Here is a 25,117-nt window from a genome sequence, read left to right on the forward strand (position 1 = left end):
AAAAAAAAAAGAAGGCAAAGTAGAGCAGAGTTTAGCACAAATGCCTAGACAATGTGCAAAAACAGACATCACAGAACTTCAGACTCTACCCAATTGCCACAGACATCTGTAAAACTGTCAGGCAGCTGATGTAGAGAACTTGTGAGAATAAAGGATTAAGGAATATAAGTGATAACATAGTTATCTTAGATCAGGAGAAGGTTAATAGGAAAGAATGAAAACAGAGATTGAAAATTAGGTTGCTGTGACTTTTGATAGGCACATAGCCTGTTTCAGAAGCACTCTGCCCTGTTCAAGCTGATAAACAAGTTTCTAGGAGGCACCTTGGAAGAGGAATATTAGTAGACTCCACTGAGACTGACAAAGTAACAAGTTTGGTCTATAGCATTTATGAAGTTCCTCTTTTTTTTTTTTTTTTAAAGATGTCAAGAGAGATGACCAATCACTAAGGAATCATCTTTACCAAACTGCCAGCTTCTTTATGAGCTTTATAAACTTCTTCCAAAAGACAGCATAAAATATAAAATCAAAGTTAAGACTCTGGGGGCACCTGGGTGACTCAGTCAGTTAAGCATTGTCCAACTCTTGATCTGAGTTCAGGTCATGAACTGATGGTTCATGAGTTTGAGCCCTGCATCGGGCTCTGCACTGATGGTGCAGAGCCTGCTTGGGATTCTTCCTCTCCTCTCTGCCCTTCACCTGCTTGTGCACACTCTCTCTCTCTGTCTCAAAATAAATAAATAGGCTTAAAAAAAAAGTTAAGACTCTAGAGTCCGACTTTAGGAATGCAGAAATGTTACTCAAACACTTCAACTGCCTTATCTATAACATGAGGATGATTTAATTATAAAGGTCCTCTTAACCAAGGCTGTACTGGAGTATTTGTCAAAAGACAAAGTCCTTGGGAAAAATTTAAAAAATCTGAAATTGACGGTTTGGTCTGAGGAAATTACTAAATCCAGGCTTTTACCTTATTCTATGTTTTAGAGGACGCCAAAGAATAAAACTTTTGCAAGCCACATAACAACATTGGCAGAAGCAGAAAACATCTTCAAAGGCACCTTCTTTACTATGTATTACTAGTCATCTTGCTTAAAACACATCCATATCTATATTAACTATAACAAACTACATACCACAGAACCTTATTTGAAAAAGACTTTAAGGGGCGCCTGGGTGGCGCAGTCGGTTGAGCGTCCGACTTCAGCCAGGTCACGATCTCGCGGTCCGTGAGTTCGAGCCCCGCGTCAGGCTCTGGGCTGATGGCTCGCAGCCTGGAGCCTGTTTCCGATTCTGTGTCTCCCTCTCTCTCTGCCCCTCCCCCGTTCATGCTCTGTCTCTCTCTGTCCCAAAAATAAATAAAAAACATTGAAAAAAAATTTAAAAAAAAAAAAAAGAAAAAGACTTTAAGTCACTTAGTCCAAATATTCTTTTAGCTGAACCTCTTCTTCAGTACCCCAGCTAACTTCCCAGTCTACGCTTAGACACTTCAGGTCAAGGAAGCCACATTTACAGAGGCAGTACACTTTATCTATGGACAACTCCAACTCTAAGACTGACTTGTTTGTTCTAGCATTATTTTATTTTTATTCCTAAAATTGACTGCATCTATTATTTTAAGGTTAAGTAGTTTCATTTTAACCAAATAGCTTTTTAGGAAGACAAAATATATGTGTATAGCAAAACTCAGTATTATATTTTGCTCTGCCAAAGATTTTTGAGGTAATGGGTAAGAAAGCATTTTGTATACCATAAACTATATACTAATATATCTGATTAAAAAATAGAAACCACCAGCATTATCCTGATATCAAAAGAAGAGAAATCACAAGAAAAGGAAACTACAGGCCAATATCCCTGAAGAACATAGATGCAAAAATCCTCAACAAAATATTACCAAACCACATTCAACATCTTAAAAGGATCATTCACTGTGCTCAAGTAGGATTTATTGTGGGAATGCAAAGATGGTTCAATATCAATCAATATGATACACCATATCAACAAAACAAAGGATAAAAATCATATGATTATCTCAGTAGATACAGAAAAAGCACTCAACAAAATTTAACATCCATTCATAATAAAAACTCTCAACTAGGTGGGTTTAGAGGTCACATAACTCAACATAATAAGTGCCATATATGAAAACCCTATAACTAACATCATACTCAGTGGTGAAAAACTGAAAGCTTTCCCTCTAAATCAGAAACAAGACGAGGATGTCCACTCTTGTCACTTTTAATCAACATAATATTACAAGGCCTAGTCACAGTAATCAGACAAGAAAAATAAGAGGCATCCATACTGGTAAAGAAGTAGTTAAACTGTCACTATTTGCAGATGACATGGTGCTGTACATAGAAAATCCTAAAGACTCCACAAAAAACTACTAGAAGTAATAAATGTGAATCCAGTAAAGTTGCAGGACACAAAATTAATACCCAAAAATCAGTAGCATTTCCATACAACTAATAACAAATTAGCAGAAAGAGAAATTAAGAAAACAATCCCATTTATGATCATACCCAAAAGAATAAAATACCCAGGAATAAATTTAGCTAAGCTGGTGAAAGATCTGTACTCTTTAAACTATAAAACACTGATGAAAGATATTGAGGATGACATAAAAAATGGAAAGATATTCCATGCTCAACAACTGGAAGATTTAATATTGTTAAAATGTCTATACTATCCAAACAACCAACAAATTCCATGCAATCCCTATCAAAATACCAAAGGATTTTTCACGGAACTAGAACATAGAATCCTAAAATTTGTATGGACCCACAAAAGGCACTGAATAGTCAAAGTAATCTTGAGGAAGAAGAATAAAGTTGGAGTTATCACAATTCCACATTTCAAGATAGATTACAAACCTGTAGTAATCAAAATAGTATGATACTGGCATAAAAACAGATACATAGATCTATGGAACTGAATAGAAAACCCAAAAATAAATTCACACTTAGATGGTCAATTAATCTATGACAAAAGAGGCAATGGAGAAAAGATAGTCTCTTCAATAAATGGTGCTGGGAAAACTGGACAGCTACATGCAAAAAAATTAAACTGGGCCACTTTATAACACCATACACAAAAATAAACTAAAAACGGATGAAAGACCTAAATTTGAGATCTGAAACCATAAAAATCCTAGATGAGAACACAGCTAGTAATTTCTCTCATGTTGGCTGTAGTAACATTTTTCTAGATAAGTCTCCTAAGGCAAGGGAAACCAACCAAAAATAAACTATTGGGCATAAACCAAAATTAAAAGATTTTGCATAGTGAAGGAAACAATCAACAAAACTGAAAGACAATACTTAATGGGAGAAGATATCTGCAAATGACATATCTGATAAAGGGTTAGTATCCAAAATATTTAAATAACTTACACAGTTCAACACCAAAAATGCCAAATAATCCAACTAAAAAATGGGCAGAAGATATGAACAATTTCTTCAAGAATACATATAAATGGCCAACAGACACATGAAAAGATGCTCAACATCACTCACATCAGGGAAACACAAATCCAAATCACAATATTTCACCTTACACACCTATCAGAATGGCTAAAATCAAAAGCTCAAGAAATAACGAGTGTTGGTGAGAATGTGGAGAAAAAAGAACCCTTGTACATTATTGGTGGGAGTGCAAACTGGTGCAGCAATTGTGGAAGATAGTATGGAGGTTCCTCAAAAAGTTAAAAAGAGAACTACCCTCTGATCCAATAACCTCACTACTAGGCATTTACCCAAAGAATACAAAAACACTAATTCAAAAGGATATATGCACCCTGTGTTTAATGCAGCATTATTTACACTAGCCAAGAGATGAAAGCAATATAAGTGTCCATCTATAGAGGAACAGGTAAGGAAGATGTGATATAATACACACACACAATGCAATATTATGCAGCCATAAAAAAGGATGAGATCATGACATCTGTGACAACATGAATGTACCTAGAGACTATTATGCTAAGTAAAAAAAGACTGAGAAAGATAAATACCATATGATTTCACTCATATGTAGAATATAAAACAATAAACAAACCAAATGCAAAATAAGGCCTATAAAGGCCTACAGAAAACAAACTCATTGTTGCCAGTGGGGAGGGGATAGAGGGATGGTCAAAATGGGTGAAGAAGAGTGAGAGATACAGGTTTCCAATTATGGAATTAATAAGTCATGAGAACAAAAGGCACATCATAAGGAATATAGTCACTGATACTATAATAGCGTTGTGTGGGGACATATGGTATCTACACTTGTGTTGAGCACAGCAGTATGTACAAACTTGTCAAATCACTATTGCACACCTGAAACTAACATAACACTGTGTCAACTATACTCAAAATTTTTAAAAACAGAAATGATATCTCTTCTATTCATAGTAATGTATATTTCTTTCACTGAAATACAGAAAAGTAAAGATATGTATATTTTGTCGTCAGTGCCCAAAGTATAAAATAGAATCCTATGCGATTATGACTGTTCCATTCTGACCCACCCATTAAGGATAACTGCCATACCCAACATGGCAGAACTGATATGTACAGAGAAAATCTGCAGTGATATTCTGCAAGTAGAGGGGCATGCTGGAAAACACAGAGAAGCTCAAACTTCTAGTTTGGGCTACAAAAATGTAACCATGTTTTATTGGACTAGGCAATAAAGTACATAGGCGCATTCCGAACATTCCTACCTACCTGAACCACCAGATGTTTACTGGATTACACTTTCTGGCACAACTACATTCTGAACCTCTTTCAAAGGCCATTTGAATTGACAATATATGTTAATATATCATCTAGAAAAAGTACAATTTTATTGAATAAAACACAAGCAATGTAGGAAACAAAGTTAAAAAAAACTATATCCATATCCTCAAACATGTGTTTACAGCTACTTACAATTGGCAAAAAGTAGCAAGAATTAGAAGCTCTTGATGGAATAGAAACAAAATACTATATGCAAACTGACCAGAAGAAAAGAAAAGTAAAAGATTTTTAAAGTGCATATTGAATCTGCCAGAAAAATTGAAAGAAAAATCCGGTCTAGTACAAAACCTTTCTCCCTGCCTGACCACCCCCACAGGGCTCTGCAGATGGCGTACAATACCCAGAAGCAGGGATGCAGATGCACTCATACAACACGCTTTAAGTACACACATAATTACAATTCAAGTCTTCGAGAAAAGCAAAGGTTCAAAGGTCAAAATTGATTTATCATTAGTGGTGATGTCTTCAAGGTTTTAATTTTTCCTACTTTATATCACTCTTCCTCAGTATTTGAGGAAACCAAAATGAGCCTTTATTTTAAAAGGAAGCATGAAGATAAAAATATTTATAGTGAGGGGTAAGACTCATCAGCCAATGTAAACAAAGAAATTAGATCATGAACATTCTACTGATTTTCTTGGGGAAAGAAGGATTTGCCCACTGTCCATGTTCCTCTGAGAGCAAAGCCCTTCTGGCCCCGGGAGCCCTAGTGAATCACATCATTGCCACCTGACTGGCAGGATACCCCCTCAGAGTGCTCACTTCCGGCCAGCAAAACAAGGCGTATGCAATTTCTGGTATTTTGTTTTTTCAAATAATCTTAATGGTTTCCTTCTAAGGACCAATTATTTCTGAATTAAATATTCCAAAATTTCTAGGCAAGGCTACAAAAGGGATGGGGGAGGCAACAGTGCTAGTTGATGTAAGATTCATTTTGAGGTATGCCCACATATGTCTATCTGGAGGAATCAACCATGTCCTAGGTAAGCAGGAACAAGTGCCTAAGTCACCTGAGACCAAGGTACACTGTATTTACCCTTTTATATTCCTCCAGAATTCTGTAGTATAGCTAGGATCATAAAAACTTCAGAAGTTAAAAAGACTGACATTTTAGTGAGATGACAACGCAATGTCCCAGTTTATACAGGAGGAAAAGTGAAGCTGTGTATATAACTTGCCCAAGGCCACAAAGCAGTGCACCATCCTGGCTAGGGCAAGGCCTGGGTCTCTTGACTCCTGCTCTACAAATCACTGTGCACAAATAAATGATCACTCTGGAAAATGTGTCCTATCTTAACACAGAGCAGGAGGGAAGCATTTAATTACTATGGTAACTATTTACTAAGCAGTTCCCTAAATAAAGGCTCATCACACTTCTTCCCTCAATAAAATAAAGTCCATAGAGAATCAGTCAGTATTTATTTAACCTCTTGATATTCAAAATATGGTTGCAATTAGAAGACATTTTGCAAAAGGCCTACAAGTCAACCTATGCAAGGGCATCCATTTTAAGTAGGTCACAAATAGTAATGCCATGTAATTTAAAGTGAGATGACTAATAACACATTCTAAAATGAAAACCAATTTATCGTTATAATTTCTAAACTTGTGCAGACATAGAGACTATGTATGATTTCTGAGGCTTTTTTAATAGTATAAATTATATTTCAATTCCTCTTTCTTCCAGCTGCAGTATTGAACTTAAATGTCTACTAGATCAGTGGGTGGAAGATCAAAGAACATTTAAAAAAATGTAACTTTACTACCCACAAGGATGTGGGAGTAATATGTCAGTGGGACTAAAAAGTATGTGACAAAGTCTTAGAGATTCCCTAATTCGACAAGGAGCAGGTTGTTCCCTGTTTTTAAAGAAGCAACGCTCAGCCTTCCTTTGCTGGGTCTACTTTATACAGCTGACAAACACAATGAAAAACTTAAACCAGAATCTAAAAGTGTACATGTTCTTATAATGTTCTCTTCCCAGCACAGTATAAACACTAATTACAGCTGATAATCTGAGATATTTCATACCTAGATGGCCTTGTAAAGGGTTTCCCTTCATTTGGGTAATAAATGATCTACACTAAGAATAAACTTAATCTTTTAAGACAGGGACAAATATAGACTTTCTTTCCATCCCTTCTTCATTCCTAGTTCAAGAGAAAACAGAGCAGAGGCAGCAACGGTGCATGGGGCAAGGAAAGCACATCAACCTCATTAGGCTGCCAGGATGCTCTTCTAGTGTCTCCAATTAGTATTACATCCTCTCAGTACCCACTAGACCTGTGCAGTCAGACCTCAGGTTGGCCATATTCACTGCCATCTAACACTAATACTGTGCTCCCTCCTCCTTCCCACATCCTGTTCTTCTCTAACCCCAGAATGCCCTTTCCTCCTCACCACAAGCACCCTTCCCATCTGTTTAAATCCCATCTATCTGTTCGGCCCATTCCAAATTCATCACTCAAATGGAGCTTCCCTGGAGTACCACATATCCGCCAAGCTCTCATTTTCTGAACTCTTACAGCATTCTTATGTGAAGCCCATAATTGGTACCAACTATAGAATGTCTTGTATCCCTTGCTAGTTGTTCCATTTATATTACCAGGTTTATTTCCTCACTTAAAATGGAAGACTAAGGACATACACCAAAACTTATACTTTCAAAATATGTCCCACAGCACTAGCATACAAGTGGAGAAATAGGTGCCTGGGATAAAAAAAAATCCTGCTGCACTGAATTAGCATAGTCAAACTCAGAGTGACAGAGGATTTCTTTCTTTGGCTATGCATGAACTCAGATACAAGTTCTATGCATCTGTATGCATACATGTATATGGCTGTAAAGCACACCAATGCTCCAGCTCTTTTGAAGAGACTAGTTATAATCATAATTATTATTATTGTTATTCATCTTCAAGAAAGCAAAGTGCCGCAAGTAACACTTAGGAATGCAAATTCCTCAAATGCCTTTGTGCGAATGTGGATGTAATTTTTCTTCCTTTTTTGGATTTCATTATCCAGTGCATTTTTTTCATTTTACAGCAAGTCATTAAAAGGAGACTTCAGTCAACTATTTTAATGTAATCCAAATTAGTTGCATAGACATTTCTCTACTAAAATTCTATTAAGTGTCCAGCACCAAGCTACACCTTGAAATACACAAAGACATATGACAGAATTCCCTATTTTCTTAATTCTCAAATATAAAAAGCATACAAACATACCTAGACACACACACACACACACACACACACACACACACACACACACACAGAGTTCTCAAGGAAAGGGAAAAATGTATTCTTTCTGCATCTCCAACACCACTTCTCCCAGCACTGCACATAAAGTAATGGCTCAGAGAATATGGCAGTGGCACCGCAGTGTTTATGAAATAATGAAATTTGTAAGTATGTACACAGAAGAGCACAGTAGCCCTTTATAAATAAACAATCATATGAAAGCCAAGTACATAAAAATAATATATTTTAAGAACATGTATTTTCTTCTGAGTTAACTTCTAGAGAAGAGTTGATTCTCCCACACACTGTCACTGCAAAACCATTTATTGATTTTAACTCTCATGTTCCCTGAAGCAGAAATTAATTTGAGGCAATTTCTGTATCTATACATATCAGAATATTGCTATCACAGTCATATTAATATAAGTAAAGGACTGTAAACCAACATGTATAAAGAAAGTTACATAGAAAATTATTCTTTTGAAAGTAAACAATGACAGACATTATACTGTGTTGCTCAGTTGGCTTGGGTGTCTGACCGGTTCAGGTTATGATTTCAAGGCTTGGCTTGTGAGTTAGACCCCCCTCATCAGGCTCTATGCTAATAGCTTGGAGCCTGGAACCTGCTTCACCTTTTGTGTCTCCCTCTCTCTCTCTCTCTGTCCCTCCCCCAATCACACTCTGTCTCTCTCTCTCTCATACAAAAAATAAACATTAAAAAAATGGATATACTAAAAAGAAGACAAAAATACAAGCTTAGGGTTTTGATCACAGGTGAGAGTGGAAGTATCATGTGGAGCAGAGATCTTGGCATCAGGACAAGTAGGCAGGCACGCCTGTTATCAAGGGGTCTATCACCAGAAGAAGAAAAATGAGGCAACAACACACTGAGTAACCAAAATAAACAACAGCTAGACACCTCTTTACAGTTCTTTCCAAGGCAGACATAAAAGTTAACATGGACATGTAATGAATGGTTAATGTGAGAAAGGGAAATTCTGCTTAACAAATGATTGTAGAACAAATGAACACATAAAAACAGGAAGGAAGAAATGAATACATGAATAAAACAAGGAGTGTGGGGATAAATTATTTATTCCTGGATACGGGGTGGGGGGAATAAATGGACAAAGAACAATCTTAACCACTAGACAGGGATCCTGGGAGATCTAAAGTGGGTAGGAGGGCTTGGGGCAAAGTTACCAGTAAGTGGTGGAAAAAGTTATGTAAAAAGATTTTAAAATACACATAAAGAAAACTCCCATTTAGGAGATCATTGAGCAAATCCTAATTTTCTAGTTCTTTTCTGCCAAATAACCTCTTATTAGGCTTTCAGTGTAGAAAATATGTTCTATTTATTGGCTCCCAATCATGTTTTTCCTTTGTAACCCACATGCGGAATAAGCCTGCAACCCACCTCACCCTACCCCAACCCTGTCCATCCTTTAAAGTCTAACCCAATACAAGCCTAAGAATTCTTTCTTCTTTAGGAAACTTAGAAAATAGCTAGCTTTGAGGAGAGAAGCTACAAACAGATAGGGGACAGAAATAGATAAAGGAGGAGATGTAAGTAGGATCTGAGCTTGGAAGAAACTAATATTACAGACTTCCTTGGTAGGGATCTGAAATGAAAAAAAAAGATGAAAACCAGGTCTCTCAATCACACTATGTCCTAAGGGGGTAAAAACCTTTTATACTTCATTCAAGGAGGCTTGCTTTTGATTTCTGGAATCACTGGAAGGAATGGGGTTGGCACTGTTTTTCACAACCCTCCTACCTTATGTCCCATTTTCCCTTCTTTTTCGCAACTGAGGCATCTAGTATATGTTCATTTAGGATATGTCCTAGGTAGAAGACAATCAGAGAGAAAAGTAGAAGATCAAGTGAGAGGGACTTTCTCTTATTCTACTTTTTTCATGAATTCCTCTAGCATTAACCTTGTAAAATGAAATGGGTAATATCTCCTAGATTACTGCTTGAGAATATTGCCACACCTCCAAAGAAAATATAATGCCGAGACACTGGGCTACTCCTCAAGAAACAAGGGTGGATGGGATAAGTAAAATTAGTGGCACTAGTGGCAATGACGCAGAGAGAAAGAAAAAGGGAAGAAATGCCAAGCTGTAGCCAGGCAATGCAATGCAAACCATTGCTTCACGTCCCGCCCACCTCCACACCTACTGAGAGTGCTGTTCTTGGGGACGAAAAAAACCAGCCTGAGATAGCAACAGAAGAATCAATGCCAAACCATCCTTATCTCTGAGCCAAGACACTAACCTGAGAGTTCATGGCTATTACTGAAAGAAGACAAAGACAACAGAAACTATGACTACAGGTCTCTCCTTTGTCTACTTCCCTAAACCCAGAAAGGCACTAATGTAAATCTATTTAAAAATCACATGAATTACTGGCCTCTATTTCTTACATGCATTTGTTGGAGACAAGCCTAAATTAACATCGATGAGCTAGTAAGATATTGCCAAGTAATAAGTGGAGAGAGACATTAAGGTACTGAACTTTAATAAAATGACAGGTCAGAATTTAAAGACAAAGAAATGTCTTTTTTCTTTCCACATATGGAAAAGGAACATAGCTGGTTAAAAGATTCACAGTATTTCCCTGATTTTCTCTTACCTTTTTCTTTCTTTTGAAAGCAATTGCTATGTAATTGATTATAATTACTACATTATATCAAATCCTAGATATGAAAATTTAAATAAACTAAAAAATTATCTGCTAACTAGGTCCCATGACTTCAACTCATATTGGTTACAGAAGATATCCAAACCTTGATCTACAATTTGACCCTCTCATCTGGGCATCCATTAGAATGTAAACTTTATGACCTCATCTATCTTGTACAGCTGTATGACCTCCAGAACATGATAAAGAATGGAAGCTTAATAACTGTCAACTGAATGAACCTAAGTCTGATGAAATCTCAGATTCAACTTATGCAAAATATCTTAATTCCATCCAAAACTACTGTGCCTGTCTTTCTCAGTGTTCCTACTTGCTCTTCTGGGATCTAAATGTATAGTTTTAATTTATCTCTCTCCTTTATCTCCTCTATCCAGACAGTCCATCATCTAGGAAATTTTCTTGAGAAACTAAATAGCTGAATTAAAAAGAAGCCCAACCGCCTGCTACACACACACACACACACACACACACACACACGCACACACACGCACACAATGTCCCTTTTAATCATCTTTACCTCTCTGCCACTACCCTATTACACGTTGGGTATCATTACCCTGATTTTGGCCATCTTATCTAAGTTGGCCTTTTTACTTTCAATTTCTGCATACTAATTACAGACTAAAAGTCTCCTTTACCTAAAAGCTATATATATTCTCCATTACCCACCTACTTTCCAAAGTAAAATTATGCTCTTAAAGGGAGCCATTCAAAGTCCAACTTGCAACATACCTTACTTATCAAGTAGGCCCTACTCATTGCCCTACCAGCCTGCTAAGCTAATTTCTATATTCACACTTAACTCATTTTTACCCATTTAGTCCATCAGAATGTACACTCCATAAAAGCAGGGATTTTTCACTTTTGTATCTTCAGCACCTAGAACAATGCTGACACATATTAAGACCTCAAAAAAAAATTGCTGGATGAATGAATGAGTTCTTGTAAGAATAAGAGAAAAAGAGAAGGGAGAGAGAAAGTCAAGTAGGAGAAAGTATGTGTCAAACTATCCCTATTAAGGAGCTTATAATTCAGGTCAAATCCCCATTTTCACAAATCACTTTTATCTTCTCTTTTTCTCTCCATACAATTTAACAGTTAAATACTCATTCCAAGTATTCCATGAATAGTTGAGAGCCTGTTATGCATCAAGCTCTTTGTCAGGCACTGGTGATAAACCAATGGGCACAACAGATATGGTCTTTGTCTTCTCCAAATTTATAGTCTAGTGTAGATATTAAAGTCAGTTAAAAATCAGGTGCTACAGATGAAACAGAAAGGACACCTAGCATGGACTTTGGCAACAAGGAAAGTTTCTCAGAGGAAGAGACATGTAAAGTCCCGAAGGATGAGTAGGAGTTACCAGAAAAAAGGAGGGAGGAATGTTTAAGGCAGAGGGAACAGCATGAATGAAGACCTAGAAGCAAGAGAGAGTAAAAAGTGTTCAGGAATTGAAAGAAGTTCAATGGGTCTGGAGTTTAGAGTACAAAGAAGACAGGAAAGGAGCTGAAGCTGCAGGGTTGACAAGGATCAGAGTTTAAAGGACCTTGAAATCACTTTCAATTGCCCTTTCCCATCCAAAGGAAACAAAAGAATGAGCTATCAAAATGAATATGAGAGGAAGTTGAGAAAGGGCAAAAGACAGGGAGATGCTTTAAACATCAGTTCTAACTCTCAATTTAGGGAATAAATTCCTTGTGGTCTTATATTTTCTCTGTATCCTCAAATGCCTGTTCAAATAAAAGTGTTTAAAAAATTGAAAATTTTTATTCTTCTTGTCCCTTTCCCATCCAAAGGGGGGAAAAAGAGTAATTTTAAAATGGAATCACTGAACTAATAAGCAACTATATTGAACTATATGAACCATAAATCTCTTAATTATTTTTCCCCCCTGGGACTCTGAAATTCCTTTGCTAGTCAGCAGAGATTTCTGAACTGGGCTTGTCTCAGAATCCACAATCTTATACATTCTCGTCATTACCAGGCAATTTGTAAAAACTTAACTCAGCAGTGAGCTAAGGAAACAGTTCAAACTGGTTCTGCTTTCCATTTTACTTCTTACTTCAAATTAATCCACCACCAGTTCTTCACATTAGCCCATATTCAATACCAAGTTCTGTCCAAATGTGGTATTTTGTTGGGACTCTGACCTGAAATTATTTCAAGACAGAGAACTACATGTAGACTCACGTAGTATTCCTAAGAACATGCCATTAAGGAAGTGTGCAACAAAGATAAAGGGATAAAGAGAATTCAAAGCTCCCCAGACAAAAAGGATGCAGTTTTCTAAGTGTGATTTAGAAAAGGTATGGATTTTAAGTGGACAAGTTTTAGTTAACTATGTATTAAGAACTACCCAGCATCTGTCTCATACATTACCTTTAAATACTGTTCATCAAAATAGCCAGCACTTGCTCTGGGCCATGAATGAAATGAGGACACTATGAAAAAATATAAATGCTATTCTGGGGGAAAATCTTTCATATCCCTGTCTCTAGCCTACTACACAGGAGAAAGAAATAAATCCCCTGCTAAACCTTCCTTTTGAGTTAATAATTCAATTTCTTAAGTAATATTGCCCCAATGTACTAACAATGTTGTCACCAAGTAAAACTCTCATTATTTATCACATTCATTTATTTCTTTCATTAAAATAGCGAAGCCAGAATCCTATGGAGACTAGAAAAGAAAGCACCATAAAACAAAAAAGCTTCTTCTTTTCTAAAATAGGGGCATCATTTGGCCTACTAATTCTTGACTTTCAAAAGTAAGAAATACACTAAAGTATTGCATTTTTCTAGTTACAAGTGGTATGCTATGTTATTCTCAACATACCACTTCTTTTGAGATGTTCTTAATAGGGCATGTTACTTCGGAGCAGCTCTAAAAATCACATGCATTCCATAACCCTAGGACAACACAACGAGGACCTGACATTTTAAGAATGAAGGTACCATCATCAAGATTGGTGTGATCAACCTCGCCATTAATTCTCCTCTGTTAATACATTAATCTATTAATCTCTGGTTAAGTGGCAAGTATTCTCTAATATAAACATACATGTGTGCACGCACACACATCCCACATTATAACTAAAAATTATTTAGCTTTCATCTCTGTTGAGAGTAGGAAATGCAAAAAAATCTTTTATCTATGCATATTAATAAGATCACGGGTTATACCTGAATTAGCAATCTGACCTTTAACAAAGCCTACCTTCAGTACCTTTGGGGAAAGAGAAGGAAGAAAAGACACACTATAAACATTTGTTACACTCTGTGACCTTTCATCCATCCATTTAATACTCAATTATGACCTCCTGTGTGCCAGATACCATGCACTGCAAAATGTTCAGCACCATCTTTGGCCTCTGTGCATTAAATATGAGGAGTACCTATCTGCCTCAAGTTGTAAAAACCAAAAATGTTTCCACACATTACCAAATGTCCAGTGGGAACAGCACTGCTTTAGAGGTTAGAGTGTGTACTATCATCTTAGGGTGGGAGAGATAGATGGTGACCCAGCAGAAATCCACATGTACCTAGGAAAGGTTGAAAATATTTTTAAATAAAATGAAGGAAAGAGAATTTGCTCCTAAAAATCATTCTCCTCACCCCTTTCTAGAAAAATGTCTCCTTCTTCACCACCCCAAAGAACCCTCTTCATCAAACAGCAAGACATTTATTCTAACTACTGACTACTGAACTCATGGAATCATGTTATCCCGTAAGTAATCACTGGAAGTAAGTGAAACAGTAAATAAATCATTAAGATGGACCTGATATGATTCTCTCTGCTATTAAGAAAGGCAACTTAGATCCTCTAAACCCAGCCAATTCTATCATTTGATATTTAAACTTTACTGCCCTGATCAAACATAATCCTAGTAATTCTTTTTAGTCAACTCTTTGGGAGAGTTTGAGAAAAGAAATTGCTAGACAGAAAGCCAACAGAAATAAACAATGAATCTTTAATTAAAGTATAAAAAACTGACAACAAAATGAGAAAAATAGTACCTTGAGTTTTCAAAGGATATTACTTATAGAAGCTGAGACAAGGACCTCAGAATAAGCACTCATTCTTCTCAGGAAATTAAAAGTTGTACTCTTAAAAATAGTTTCAGATCCTTCCAGAAAATTTGAAGTAAAACGAAATACTACTTTCAAAGTTTTCCTAGGAATACTTACAATTTGAACAGAAAATGTACATTGCAAACTCTCCCTGGATCGTCTTGGCCTTTGCTTGATTTTTATTCCCAGATTCTTGTTTTGTTCTTTGTCCAGCAATGAGTACAATGTTCAGTTACTCATGGAGTCTGAGAGGTGAGTAGGGTCTAATTTGGTAGCAGGAAATACTCTTTAGAGAAAACAGGTTCTTTTTTTTTTTGTTTCATTATTTTTCTTTTGCAAGAGAGGAGTAATTTTTTTGTCTTCCACATACTATGAGAAATTGGTCTCTCTGAGTGCTCCAGCAAAATGACCTCTCAGGGGCATTTCAGGAGACACAGAATCTGCCGTAAGTGAAGACAAATATAAAGCTGGTAAAGAACAAAATGAGAAACAGCTGCTGAATAATGTTGTTTGTTAAACAACAAATTCTTACCCAACAAACAAAATACTGGTCAGTTAGCAGACCCCTTAAGAATACAGGTGTGTGGATATAGTTGGACAAATTGTAACCAGTTTTAAGAAAAGAAGAAAGTTTTGGAAGAAATACTCTGTCTTGGTTATCTATTGCTCTGCAACAAGCTACCTCCCAAATCAGTGGTATATAACATATACTATTTTATTTGCTTTTGATTCTGTGGATGTGCAGTTCAGAGCAGAGCTCAGAGGAGAATGTCCATCTCTGCTCCACATGGTGTTAGCGAGGCTTACCTGGGGCTGGAAGATCTGAGGTGCCTCACTCCCATGTCCGGAAATGGTGCTGGTTGGAGGCAACTGAGTTTTGGTGTTCCTACTACCTACTATACAGGCTTCCCCTCCCCAGTAGGAAAGCTTGGGCTTCCTGCCTTACATGCTGGCTCAGAAACTGCCCCTTCTAAGGTCTATAATTTTCACAGCATGGCTTCTACCACATTCTGTCCCACAAGGCCAGCACACACTTCAAGAGGAGGGGCAAAGAGACCCCACCCTCTAGATGGGTGGAACAGCATGTGCATACATGGATGGGAAGATCTACAAGTGACCATCTTTGCAAACACGGATGGGAAGATCTACAGGTGACCATCTTTGCAAACACGGATGGGAAGATCTACAGGTGACCATCTTTGCAAACAATCTGCCATAAATCCCACTATTGGAAACCACTAACATAAGAGAAATCAAGAGAAAAAAATAGAAAATGGCCAAAATTAAGTGCATTTCCTTGCTAATACACCTTATTTCCTACCCTTCAGTCTCTAGCCAATGAAGAATAGAAAAAAACAAAATGGAAGATGTAGTGCAGACTTCACAGAGAGCAACTTTGATTATAATATCTAATTAGAATTTTTTTTAATATAGAAAGAGAACAAAAAAGTGAGGTTACAGAACCACCACTGAGTCTGTTCGTACCTTTGGCTAAATGTAAGTTTTAAACAGAAAAAATACATGGATTTAGTAATAGGTAAAGAATATATAAATTGCTAGAGGGAAAAATGGAAATTTTTTTTTAAAAAATGAGTTCTATTTCTTAGGGTCACTAATTTAAAAGATCAATGTTTCTAACATCTTTTTAAAAGAAATAAATACTGGAATATCCACAGTTGAAAAATAAATGTGTTGTATGCAGGTAGTAACATAGCAGCTCTTGTGGACAGGCAGCTACCTCTTTCCTGCACCAACATGCAATGGTGCAGAACACCATCCCCTCTTGAAATCTCCAATCTTCATGTATAAGAAACAGCAGTATTACTCATGCATGACTTTTCCCTAAAACTGGTTGGCAGATGGGTTTGCATACCAAAGTGGAGATGTAATGAGATTATCCTGAGTTCAAAGAAACTAGTCCAATTGAGCCTAGACAAAATTTCACTGGATAAGAGGTTTACCATTTGCACAAAATGTGGACAAATATGCCATGTTACAGTGGCTTCCACTCACTTCCCTGCTTGTCATCATTCCTCTTCATTTTCCATAATAAAAACAACAAAAGACAATATTTTTCTCCCAGCTGTAATGTTAATCTTCAACCAAGTTAATACCATACCATCTCAGGGGTATCCGTAATTTAGCAGGAAAGCTCTGAACCTTGCAATCATTCAGGACCAAAATGAGGAAATCCAAGTCTAATTATGGGGAAATGAAAAAAAGATAAGGAAACAGAAAAGCTCTTCAAATCAGACCACACAGGAGGCCAAAACTGACTATCACAGATGAAAGAAAGTAATTAAGTGATGCTTCTTTTACTGTCTTTGAAAGAAACTTCTAGGCTAAGCCAGCACTCACTCAACAAATTCTACAGGTATTAAGATCTGCAACATTTAAGGCACTGGGCAAAATAATTTCAGTTACTGTTACTCTGGGAGGGGATAATTCTTTATACTGACAAACATTGGCCCCCATATAAAAGGCAAACGTAGAAAGATCACTAAACTTGGCAGGTGGGGAAAAACAGATTTGAATCCTGCCTCTAACCCCCAGTAAATTAACCTTTTCCTTTAAATTAACCTTTTAAAGCCCAAGTTTCTTCACCTGTAAAAAATATGGATGGGGTGCCTGGGTGGCTCAGTCACTTAAGCGGCTGACTCCTGATTTCACCTCAGGTCATGATCTCACAGTTTGTGAGTTCAAGCCCCACATCTGGCTCTGTGCTGGAGGCATGGAGCCGGCCTGGGATTCTCTTTCTCCTTCCCTCTCTGCTCCTCCTCTGTTTGTGTACACTCGTGCCGTCTCTCTGGACATACATAAAATAAGTTTTAAAAAATATATGGATAAAAACACATTCAATCAATGAGTTTTACTCTATGGGTTCAATGAAGTAAGTAGTTTATATGCCTGAAAAACAGTATCCAATAAGTGTAAACTGTAGGATTCTGCTGTTTTATACAGATTAAGGCTCCAAATAATTAAGACTCCCAAGTAAAGTCCATTTTTTTAAATCACAAAAAAGCACAAAGTTTGTGGTCAGTAGGTGAAACTTCTAGGTCATATTTTGCAACTTACTGGCTGGACAATCTTGGGTAAGCCTTTTTTCTTTCCCCAAGTCTTAGGCTCTTCACTTACTGGGGACACAACAGTGAACAAGGCAAATCAACCTCCCGCCCTTACAGAGCTTTCCGTGCCACAGGGAGACATAAAAGGAACAAATGAATAGTGCCAGGTAGTGTCACCTATAGATGAACTGATTGGCAGAGAGTATCTTCAAGCCGCCCCTCACTCCCATTTAAGTCTATGAGTCCAAGACTGTAAACATGAAAGTCAACAAAGAGAAAAGAAGACCACAATCGCTCATTCTGATGTTTTGTAAGGTGTTAAATCGTTCTTTCTAAAACTGAAATCAAAAGCTTCCAAAGAACAGCAGCATCATTAAAAAGCTTTTCTGTACTACAAAAGCAACAGTCCTCATCTGAGATAAAATTTAAAATTCTGCTGTTAAAGGGAAACCTTTGCTATTAAAGGGGAAAATCAGATCTTCACATCAAAGACTGCTTTTCTTATACTCTTAAAGCCAATAATTTAGAGGGTAATACTGGCACATATACATAAGACCACCAAAGCCTTAGCATAAACAATCACAACTGATGGCTGAGATGCTCATAATACTAGTTCGGAAAAATATACTGAGCTGGCAGGCACATGGGCTACAAATGAATACAAGTAGATGTACTATCCCGAAGGGTAAGATTCACAGTGGATAGAAATGCTTGCTTTGCAGCTGATTTAATTTATATTGTTACCAGTCATACAAACATATCTGCCAAAGTAATCAGATGAAGAATAAGTTTTACAACGTCAATTTTTCTCTGAAATGTTTCTGTTCACCTGTAGCATGGTTTTTACTGGCAACCTTGAGTATATAAGCTTTACACAGAAAGACTGAGCTTTCAGAATGAATCAAACAAGGACTAAGAAATAGTATTCATGAAAAGTTAGAATCAATACAAATTTCTCATACCAGTGAAACTGTAAGAACACAAAGGATTATTGGATATCAACAAGGGTTCTTTAAATGATTTTTCAAAACTATAGTCAAACTTTCTGCTGAGTCAACTGAAGAAACACTCACCTGACAAATAAAATTGTTTTAGAAAATTTATTTGGCAAATTGAACAAAGATTACCTAGCAAAATCTACTTTAAAGAATAAATAAAAATAACATAATTAGCATATAAATTGTTTTTATGGAAAGTAGTTTCTGAAGTACTTGAGGTTTCTTAAAACAGCATGTAATTATAACAAATTTGAGCACATTTCCTATAATCTAGTTTACCTATTTAGGTATAAGCATAAACCTTATGCCCTCCATCTACTTTAATCCCCAACTTCCACAATTACAAACTAAGGATAATTCATATCATTAGTCACAAGGCTTGAAACTCTAGAGTTCTAAAATTCTACGAAATACAACAAGATTCAGGTCAGATTCTCTCTAGACTTTCAGATGATGGATGAATGAACAGAATCTAAATCCCTTTATTTTACATGTTTATGCATGTATGCTTATATGTATTACTATAAAAATGAACATTAATTTCTTGTGAAAATTCCAGCAGTGTATCTGTGATTTTTAATAAAATAAATAAAAAAACTCTTGGCTTTAGAAATAGGCCTAAGGGGCTGAGGATTGTTTTCTTAAATATACTATGTTGAATATGGCCTTTTGTAGCAACGTGGATGGAACTGGAGAGTGTTATGCTAAGTGAAATAAGTCATACAGAGAAAGACAGATACCATATGTTTTCCCTCTTATGTGGATCCTGAGAAACTTAACAGAAGACCATCGGGGGAGAGAAAGGGGAAAAAAAAAGTTAGGGAGAGAGCCAAACCGTAAGAGACTCTTAAAAACTGAGAATAAACTGAGGGGGGTGGGAGGGAGGGGAGGGTGGGTGATGGGCATTAAGGAGGGCACCTGTTGGGATGAGCACTGGGTGTTGTATGGAAACCAATTTGACAATAAATTTCATATTTAAAAAAAATGAACATTCTTGGGGCGCGTGGCTCAGTAGGTCAAGTGTCTGACTTTGGCTCAGGTCATGATCTCTGTCTGTGAGTTGGAGCCCCTGCTGACAGCTCACAGCCTGTGGCCTGCTTGATTCTGTGTCTCCCTCTCTCTCTGCCCCCCCCCCCCCCACCTCATTCTCTCTCTCTCTCTCTCTCTCTCTCTCTCTCTCTCTCAAAAATAAATAAACATAAAAAAATGAACATTCTTACATTACAGATGAGGAGACTTCTACTGAAAGACTAAAGGACTACAGGTTATGCAGTAAGAAGCCTTACATTATTATTATGCTAGCTCTGCCACTCATTGTGCAGAGGCAAGATACTTACCAGTCATGCTCCTTGGCTTGTTTCTTCTTTTTATCTATAAAATGAAGATAATAATGGTACTACCTGATAGGGTTATTGCAAGAATCAAATGTGTTAATAGAATCATGCCTGGTATATAAAAATTAAAAAATGCTGGGGATTACATAATCTATGGTATTTATTAGTGAATGAATATAAATCAATGAGTGTCCGTAAATAACTATTTACTGGAACTGGGGACTTTTATTAACCCTATACTCAATAAGAGTTTTAGAGGATGACAATCACCAAAACTCCCTAGGCTTCCTCCTATGATCATCAAGGGACTTCACAAATATGATGGCCCTCCAGGTTATCCCCAAAGCAAGATAAACACCATGGTAGGATATGGACATACTATCACATCAACAGAGATGAAAAGTTGGTAGTATTCTGCTTTAACAGACAACTTTGTGGAATCATAAAAGTAATCTTCAAATACTAGAAAGGTCATCAAATAAATAAGGAATTAGAGTTGCCAGCTGTTTCTCCAAAGGCAAATCTGGCTGCTTATCAGAAAAAAAAAAAAAACTTTTTAAGAATCTAAGATTTCTGATGGTAATGAGCATTCTTTCAACATGTTCACATAAAAATAAGAAGCCACTTTCAATACCAAGGGATGGTTATGCTGAGTGAGCAGCTGGACTAGATGACATTTTTTTTAGAAAATCTAAGACTTGCAAAATATTAGAACTTGAAAGGAACTGTTAAGTCATCAGATCTGATGGCTTGATCATCCATTAGAATCACCTGAAGAGCTTTAAAAACAATATTAATCCCATCCAGGATGACTTAAAATCAGAGCTTTCTTAGGGTGAAGGATAGCACTATTTTGTTTGCTTTGTGTCATCTTTATAATTCTCCCTGATGATGCTAACATACAGCCACAGTCAAGAAACACTGCATTAGTTCACAAACGAGAAAATTAGGGCTCAATGTTAGAAAATGAGAGAACTATCATTTGAACTCAGGGATTTTGCTGTGCTATGCTGTCTTTGCTTGACTTTAAGAAGTCTTTCAGTGTGAGACTGGGAGAAGGATAATGTAGTGGGAATCAGAAAATCTGAATCCCTGACATGGGTCACTGGCAAAAAAACAGAACTGAGTGTTAATTCCAGACCTTAGCATCTGCATCACAGACAATTATTATGACTTACCCAGTAATCAGTTCAGCATGTCATTCAAAATTAGAGGCATCCTTGCTGTTGGGAAACCATGGCAGTGGAAAAGAGAATTAGCTTTACTCCTCTCTATTCTGTCTTTGTGTAACCAAGGCATAGATAGGGCCTTGAATAAGTTACTATCTTCCTGAAACCCATTTTCTCATTTGTCAACAGAGAGGGTTCATCCTCAGGAATGACTTCCAACTCTCACAATCTATAATAAGATAACATCCATATTGTTACCATCAACAGGACTCATCTATTATGTTTTACTATATAGTAGCTGCTTTTTCTGGGGACACAATCCACCAGTTGCTACATATGAATCTTCATACTAACCATCTTATAAAGGGGATCTACTACACATATTGCACTATACATATACATTAAAATTTGAAAACTCTATTCATTATTGGATATTTCAATTCCATCATAGGTTAAGCCTATAACATAAGTGGGTCTGAATGCCAAATGGGCACCTTACTCTTAGCACCAAAATGAAGACTCATACTAGTTACTGAACAATGGCTGCATGAAAGAGATATATAAACATTACACAGATCGAAGAGCTGATTATACCTTTAGTGAACTGATCATGTTCCAGAAATGGTCTTTCTGGACTGCTAAACAGCAGACAAAATCAAGCTTTCTAATTACTTCCTCTCTCCAAAAAAAAAAAAAAAAAAAGTGTTCTGCAAGAAATTCCAGCCATTTTTTTTTCTGAATTTGTCCTAATATATTTATAAGACAAAAAATGCCCCCAGAATGATTTTCTTTTCCTTTTAAAAAGAATCTTTGGCACCTGGGTGTCACAGATTGCTCAGAACAACTCGGACTAACTGATTTTTACTTAGTGACTTAGTTAATAAATAAGTTCAACGTTAAAAAATCATTTTGGATGGCACATATGGAAAGTAGGAAAAACTCAAATGATGAGAATGTAGCAATAAATATCCTTAAGAAAGAAAATATTAAGCAACTGAAAAACTCATTTAGATTGAAAACTATGCTCAGCTATAATCGGTAACAAGGAAACATATGATTCTCCCAGCAGAAATAGACTTTAGGCAATAAACAAATCTTTGTGCAAGAAAGAAGACTAGGATATATAAGGGGAAAAAATGGGTGTTCCTATGCTTAATTATTAGTTATAGGCTCACTGTTGAAATACCATTGAGTATTTAAAGAAACAGAGGGCTGGGCAAACCTGGAAAACATCAAATATAAATATATTTGTTTGAACTCTATAGTGAACCATAGAATTTCCTAAAACATCTGTGTTTTATTATAGGGTTGGAAATGAAAAACAGGATTATATACCCCCACACTTATTTTTTAAACTTCCATTTTCATGTATCTAAGAGTTTATAGATAAATAGTCCATTTTATAAGTACAGTCTACTTTTCACTTATTAATAAACATGGTCACATAGTTTTCTAACTTATCCTATTTTTTAGTAGCAAAAAATAAAAATCAAGTATTTTTTAAATATATGAAACTAGATGAAATTAACACCACTAGCTATTTTTAGAACATAGGTTCTTTCCAAAAGAATTTTCAAAATACCACAAATAACATAACATCAAATCTGGGATAACAGACTGCTCGGTAACTTTCTTCTTCATGAAAAAAACTCAGAGAAACAAAACTGCAAGATATTAGAGGTCAGCCAAACACTGAAGAGCAATGGAGGCAGGCTGGCCTATAGGTCCTCAGGCCACCTCAATAGCAGCTTTCCATGATATTTCTCTGGACCAATTCCATATTCTTGCTTCCAGGTCTTCTGTCCCCACCTCTGATCTCCAACTGCTCTGAGGAAATGGACACTGACACTGGCTCCAGGCTGACAGCTCCTACTGTGTTAACTCACCCTGAATCACTCCCACACTGCTTTTACTTGCAACAGCTTTTGGCAACCTACTCACTCCTCAGAATCTGACCTCAGCTCTGCCCTTTTTTTTTTTTTCTTTCTTTCCCCACTGCACTACTCCTCTTCAATTCTGACAGCTTCCAGTGACCTTTTGCTACACAGACAGAAATGCCTTGGTGCTACATGTATAAAATTCTCACGCAAAAGAACAGCATACCTTCAGTCCCATTCTTTAGACCCTCTTTAAGCAATCAAACTACTGCACTTCTAATAAAGCAGGGACAGTGAACTGAGTGACCATGAGTAAATCTCAGCTCCTCTTTGAGTCTACCCTTAATAGTTCCTCAGTTTCCTCATCTAAAATTTCAGGGATATCAGACTGGATAGATAACCTTTTAAGATTACCTCTAGCTCCAATTAAATTGCTCCTGTATTCCTAATCTCAGTGAAATGGCACCACAAGGCACCTAAATCCCAGAAGTCATCCAGAAATCCTCTTACTCATCTCCAGATCCAAATAAACAATTTTTTCGCTCTATCACTGCTACTTTGTTCCTGTTCCTCCTAATTTTGCTTAAACTTTGCTTCAACTTCCTCTGTTCAACCAACCTTAACCATCTCCCATCTTCTAGTCCTCCCAGGGTTCAGTACATCTGCGTCAGGCTTCTCCCAGTGTCTTCTAGCATTCTCCTGAGTGGGAATTAGCTTGGGTGCCTTCCTAAGGCTTTGTCCTCCAGAAAGATGTTCTGGCACATGGCCAGCAATGAATGAAGGATGGAGAAGAAGAAAGAAAACTTAGAAGAATTTTCGGGTCCAAATATAAAAAGGGACTTAAGTAACATACTTTTTAAAATTTTTTTCTTATTTTTAAAATCTGACTTAAGTAGGGGCACCTGGGTGGCTCAGTTGGTTGAGCATCCAACTTTGGCTCAGGTCATGATCTCACAGTTTGTGAGTTTGAGCCCCACATTGGGCTTTGTGCTGACAGCCCAGAGCCTGGAACCTGCTTCAGATTCTGTGTCACCCTCGCTCTCTGCCCCTCCCCCACTCTCACTCTGTCTCTCTCTCAAAAATAACAAACATTAAAAAAATTTTTTTTTAAAGTCTGACTTAAGTAATATTTTCTGTTGTCTGTTTTTAAAATATGAGAAAACAAAGCACTGAGCAAGAGGTAGATGTTAGAATAAGTAGTGTAGGGAAGAAAGGTACTAGTTATGAGCCAGAGGATGTGATATATATTATTTAATTTAATCCTTTTAACAACTGTTCAAAGGGATTATGTTATCTCCATTTTATAGTTAGAGAAAAAGGATCTTCAAAAAGCTTCACGAATTTGCCCAATGTCACAAAGGCAGTAAGTGGCAAGGTAAGAACTATATCCAAGACACTGTGACTCTAAGCGTCCACTGCTCTTTCCCTAGACTTGTTACTATCATCATCCCACCTTCACAGCACTGGCTCACACAAACAGTGCCCACTACCGCTAGCCAATTTTATCTCATATTAAAATCCTAGAACTTAAGAAACCAAAGTATTTGGGGAAAAGTGGAAAACTCCATAGACACTGCAGTTGCACTATTCATGTGAAGACTCTGCACTTATATGTTGGCACTATCCATATATACCAGTACCTTCAAAATGTAATACTATAAAACCCAATCTTGTGCTAAGATTATCTACCAGTATCTTATCTACAAGCACATTGTATTCTGGGACACCCTCTGTCATCTACTTTAAGCTTCCCAGAGATTGCAATATAATTATATGGGCTTCAAGGCACTGCATCTAATTTTATCATAAAAGAAAAATTCTCTGCCATTCAGTTACCATGAATTAAAAACAGTGACTGTTGCAAACAGA

At 36.8% G+C, this 25,117-nt stretch overlaps 1 protein-coding gene across 26 annotated transcripts in view; it reads right to left on the reverse strand.

Moving 5' to 3' along the window:
• The window catches only part of PSD3 (pleckstrin and Sec7 domain containing 3), a 747,126-nt gene that overhangs the window by 287,682 nt on the left and 434,327 nt on the right, over positions 1-25,117 (reverse strand). Inside the window, exons 13-14 of one of the 26 annotated variants that reach the window (XM_058720442.1) lie at positions 21,381-21,425; positions 20,210-20,239 (exon numbers count right to left, since the gene is read on the reverse strand). The exons of 23 other annotated variants lie outside the window; for them this stretch is intronic. In XM_058720442.1, the coding sequence (XP_058576425.1) occupies positions 21,411-21,425 (15 nt within the window). In that variant the 3' untranslated portion in view covers positions 20,210-20,239; positions 21,381-21,410. Of the gene's footprint in view, positions 1-20,209; positions 20,240-20,830; positions 21,426-25,117 lie in introns of those variants that run through there. 2 more of the 26 variants (XM_058720440.1, XM_058720441.1) reach the window with 2 other exon arrangements.

Source organism: Neofelis nebulosa, chromosome 3 (genome assembly GCF_028018385.1).
Source record: "Neofelis nebulosa isolate mNeoNeb1 chromosome 3, mNeoNeb1.pri, whole genome shotgun sequence".
Lineage (NCBI taxonomy): Eukaryota > Metazoa > Chordata > Mammalia > Carnivora > Felidae > Neofelis > Neofelis nebulosa.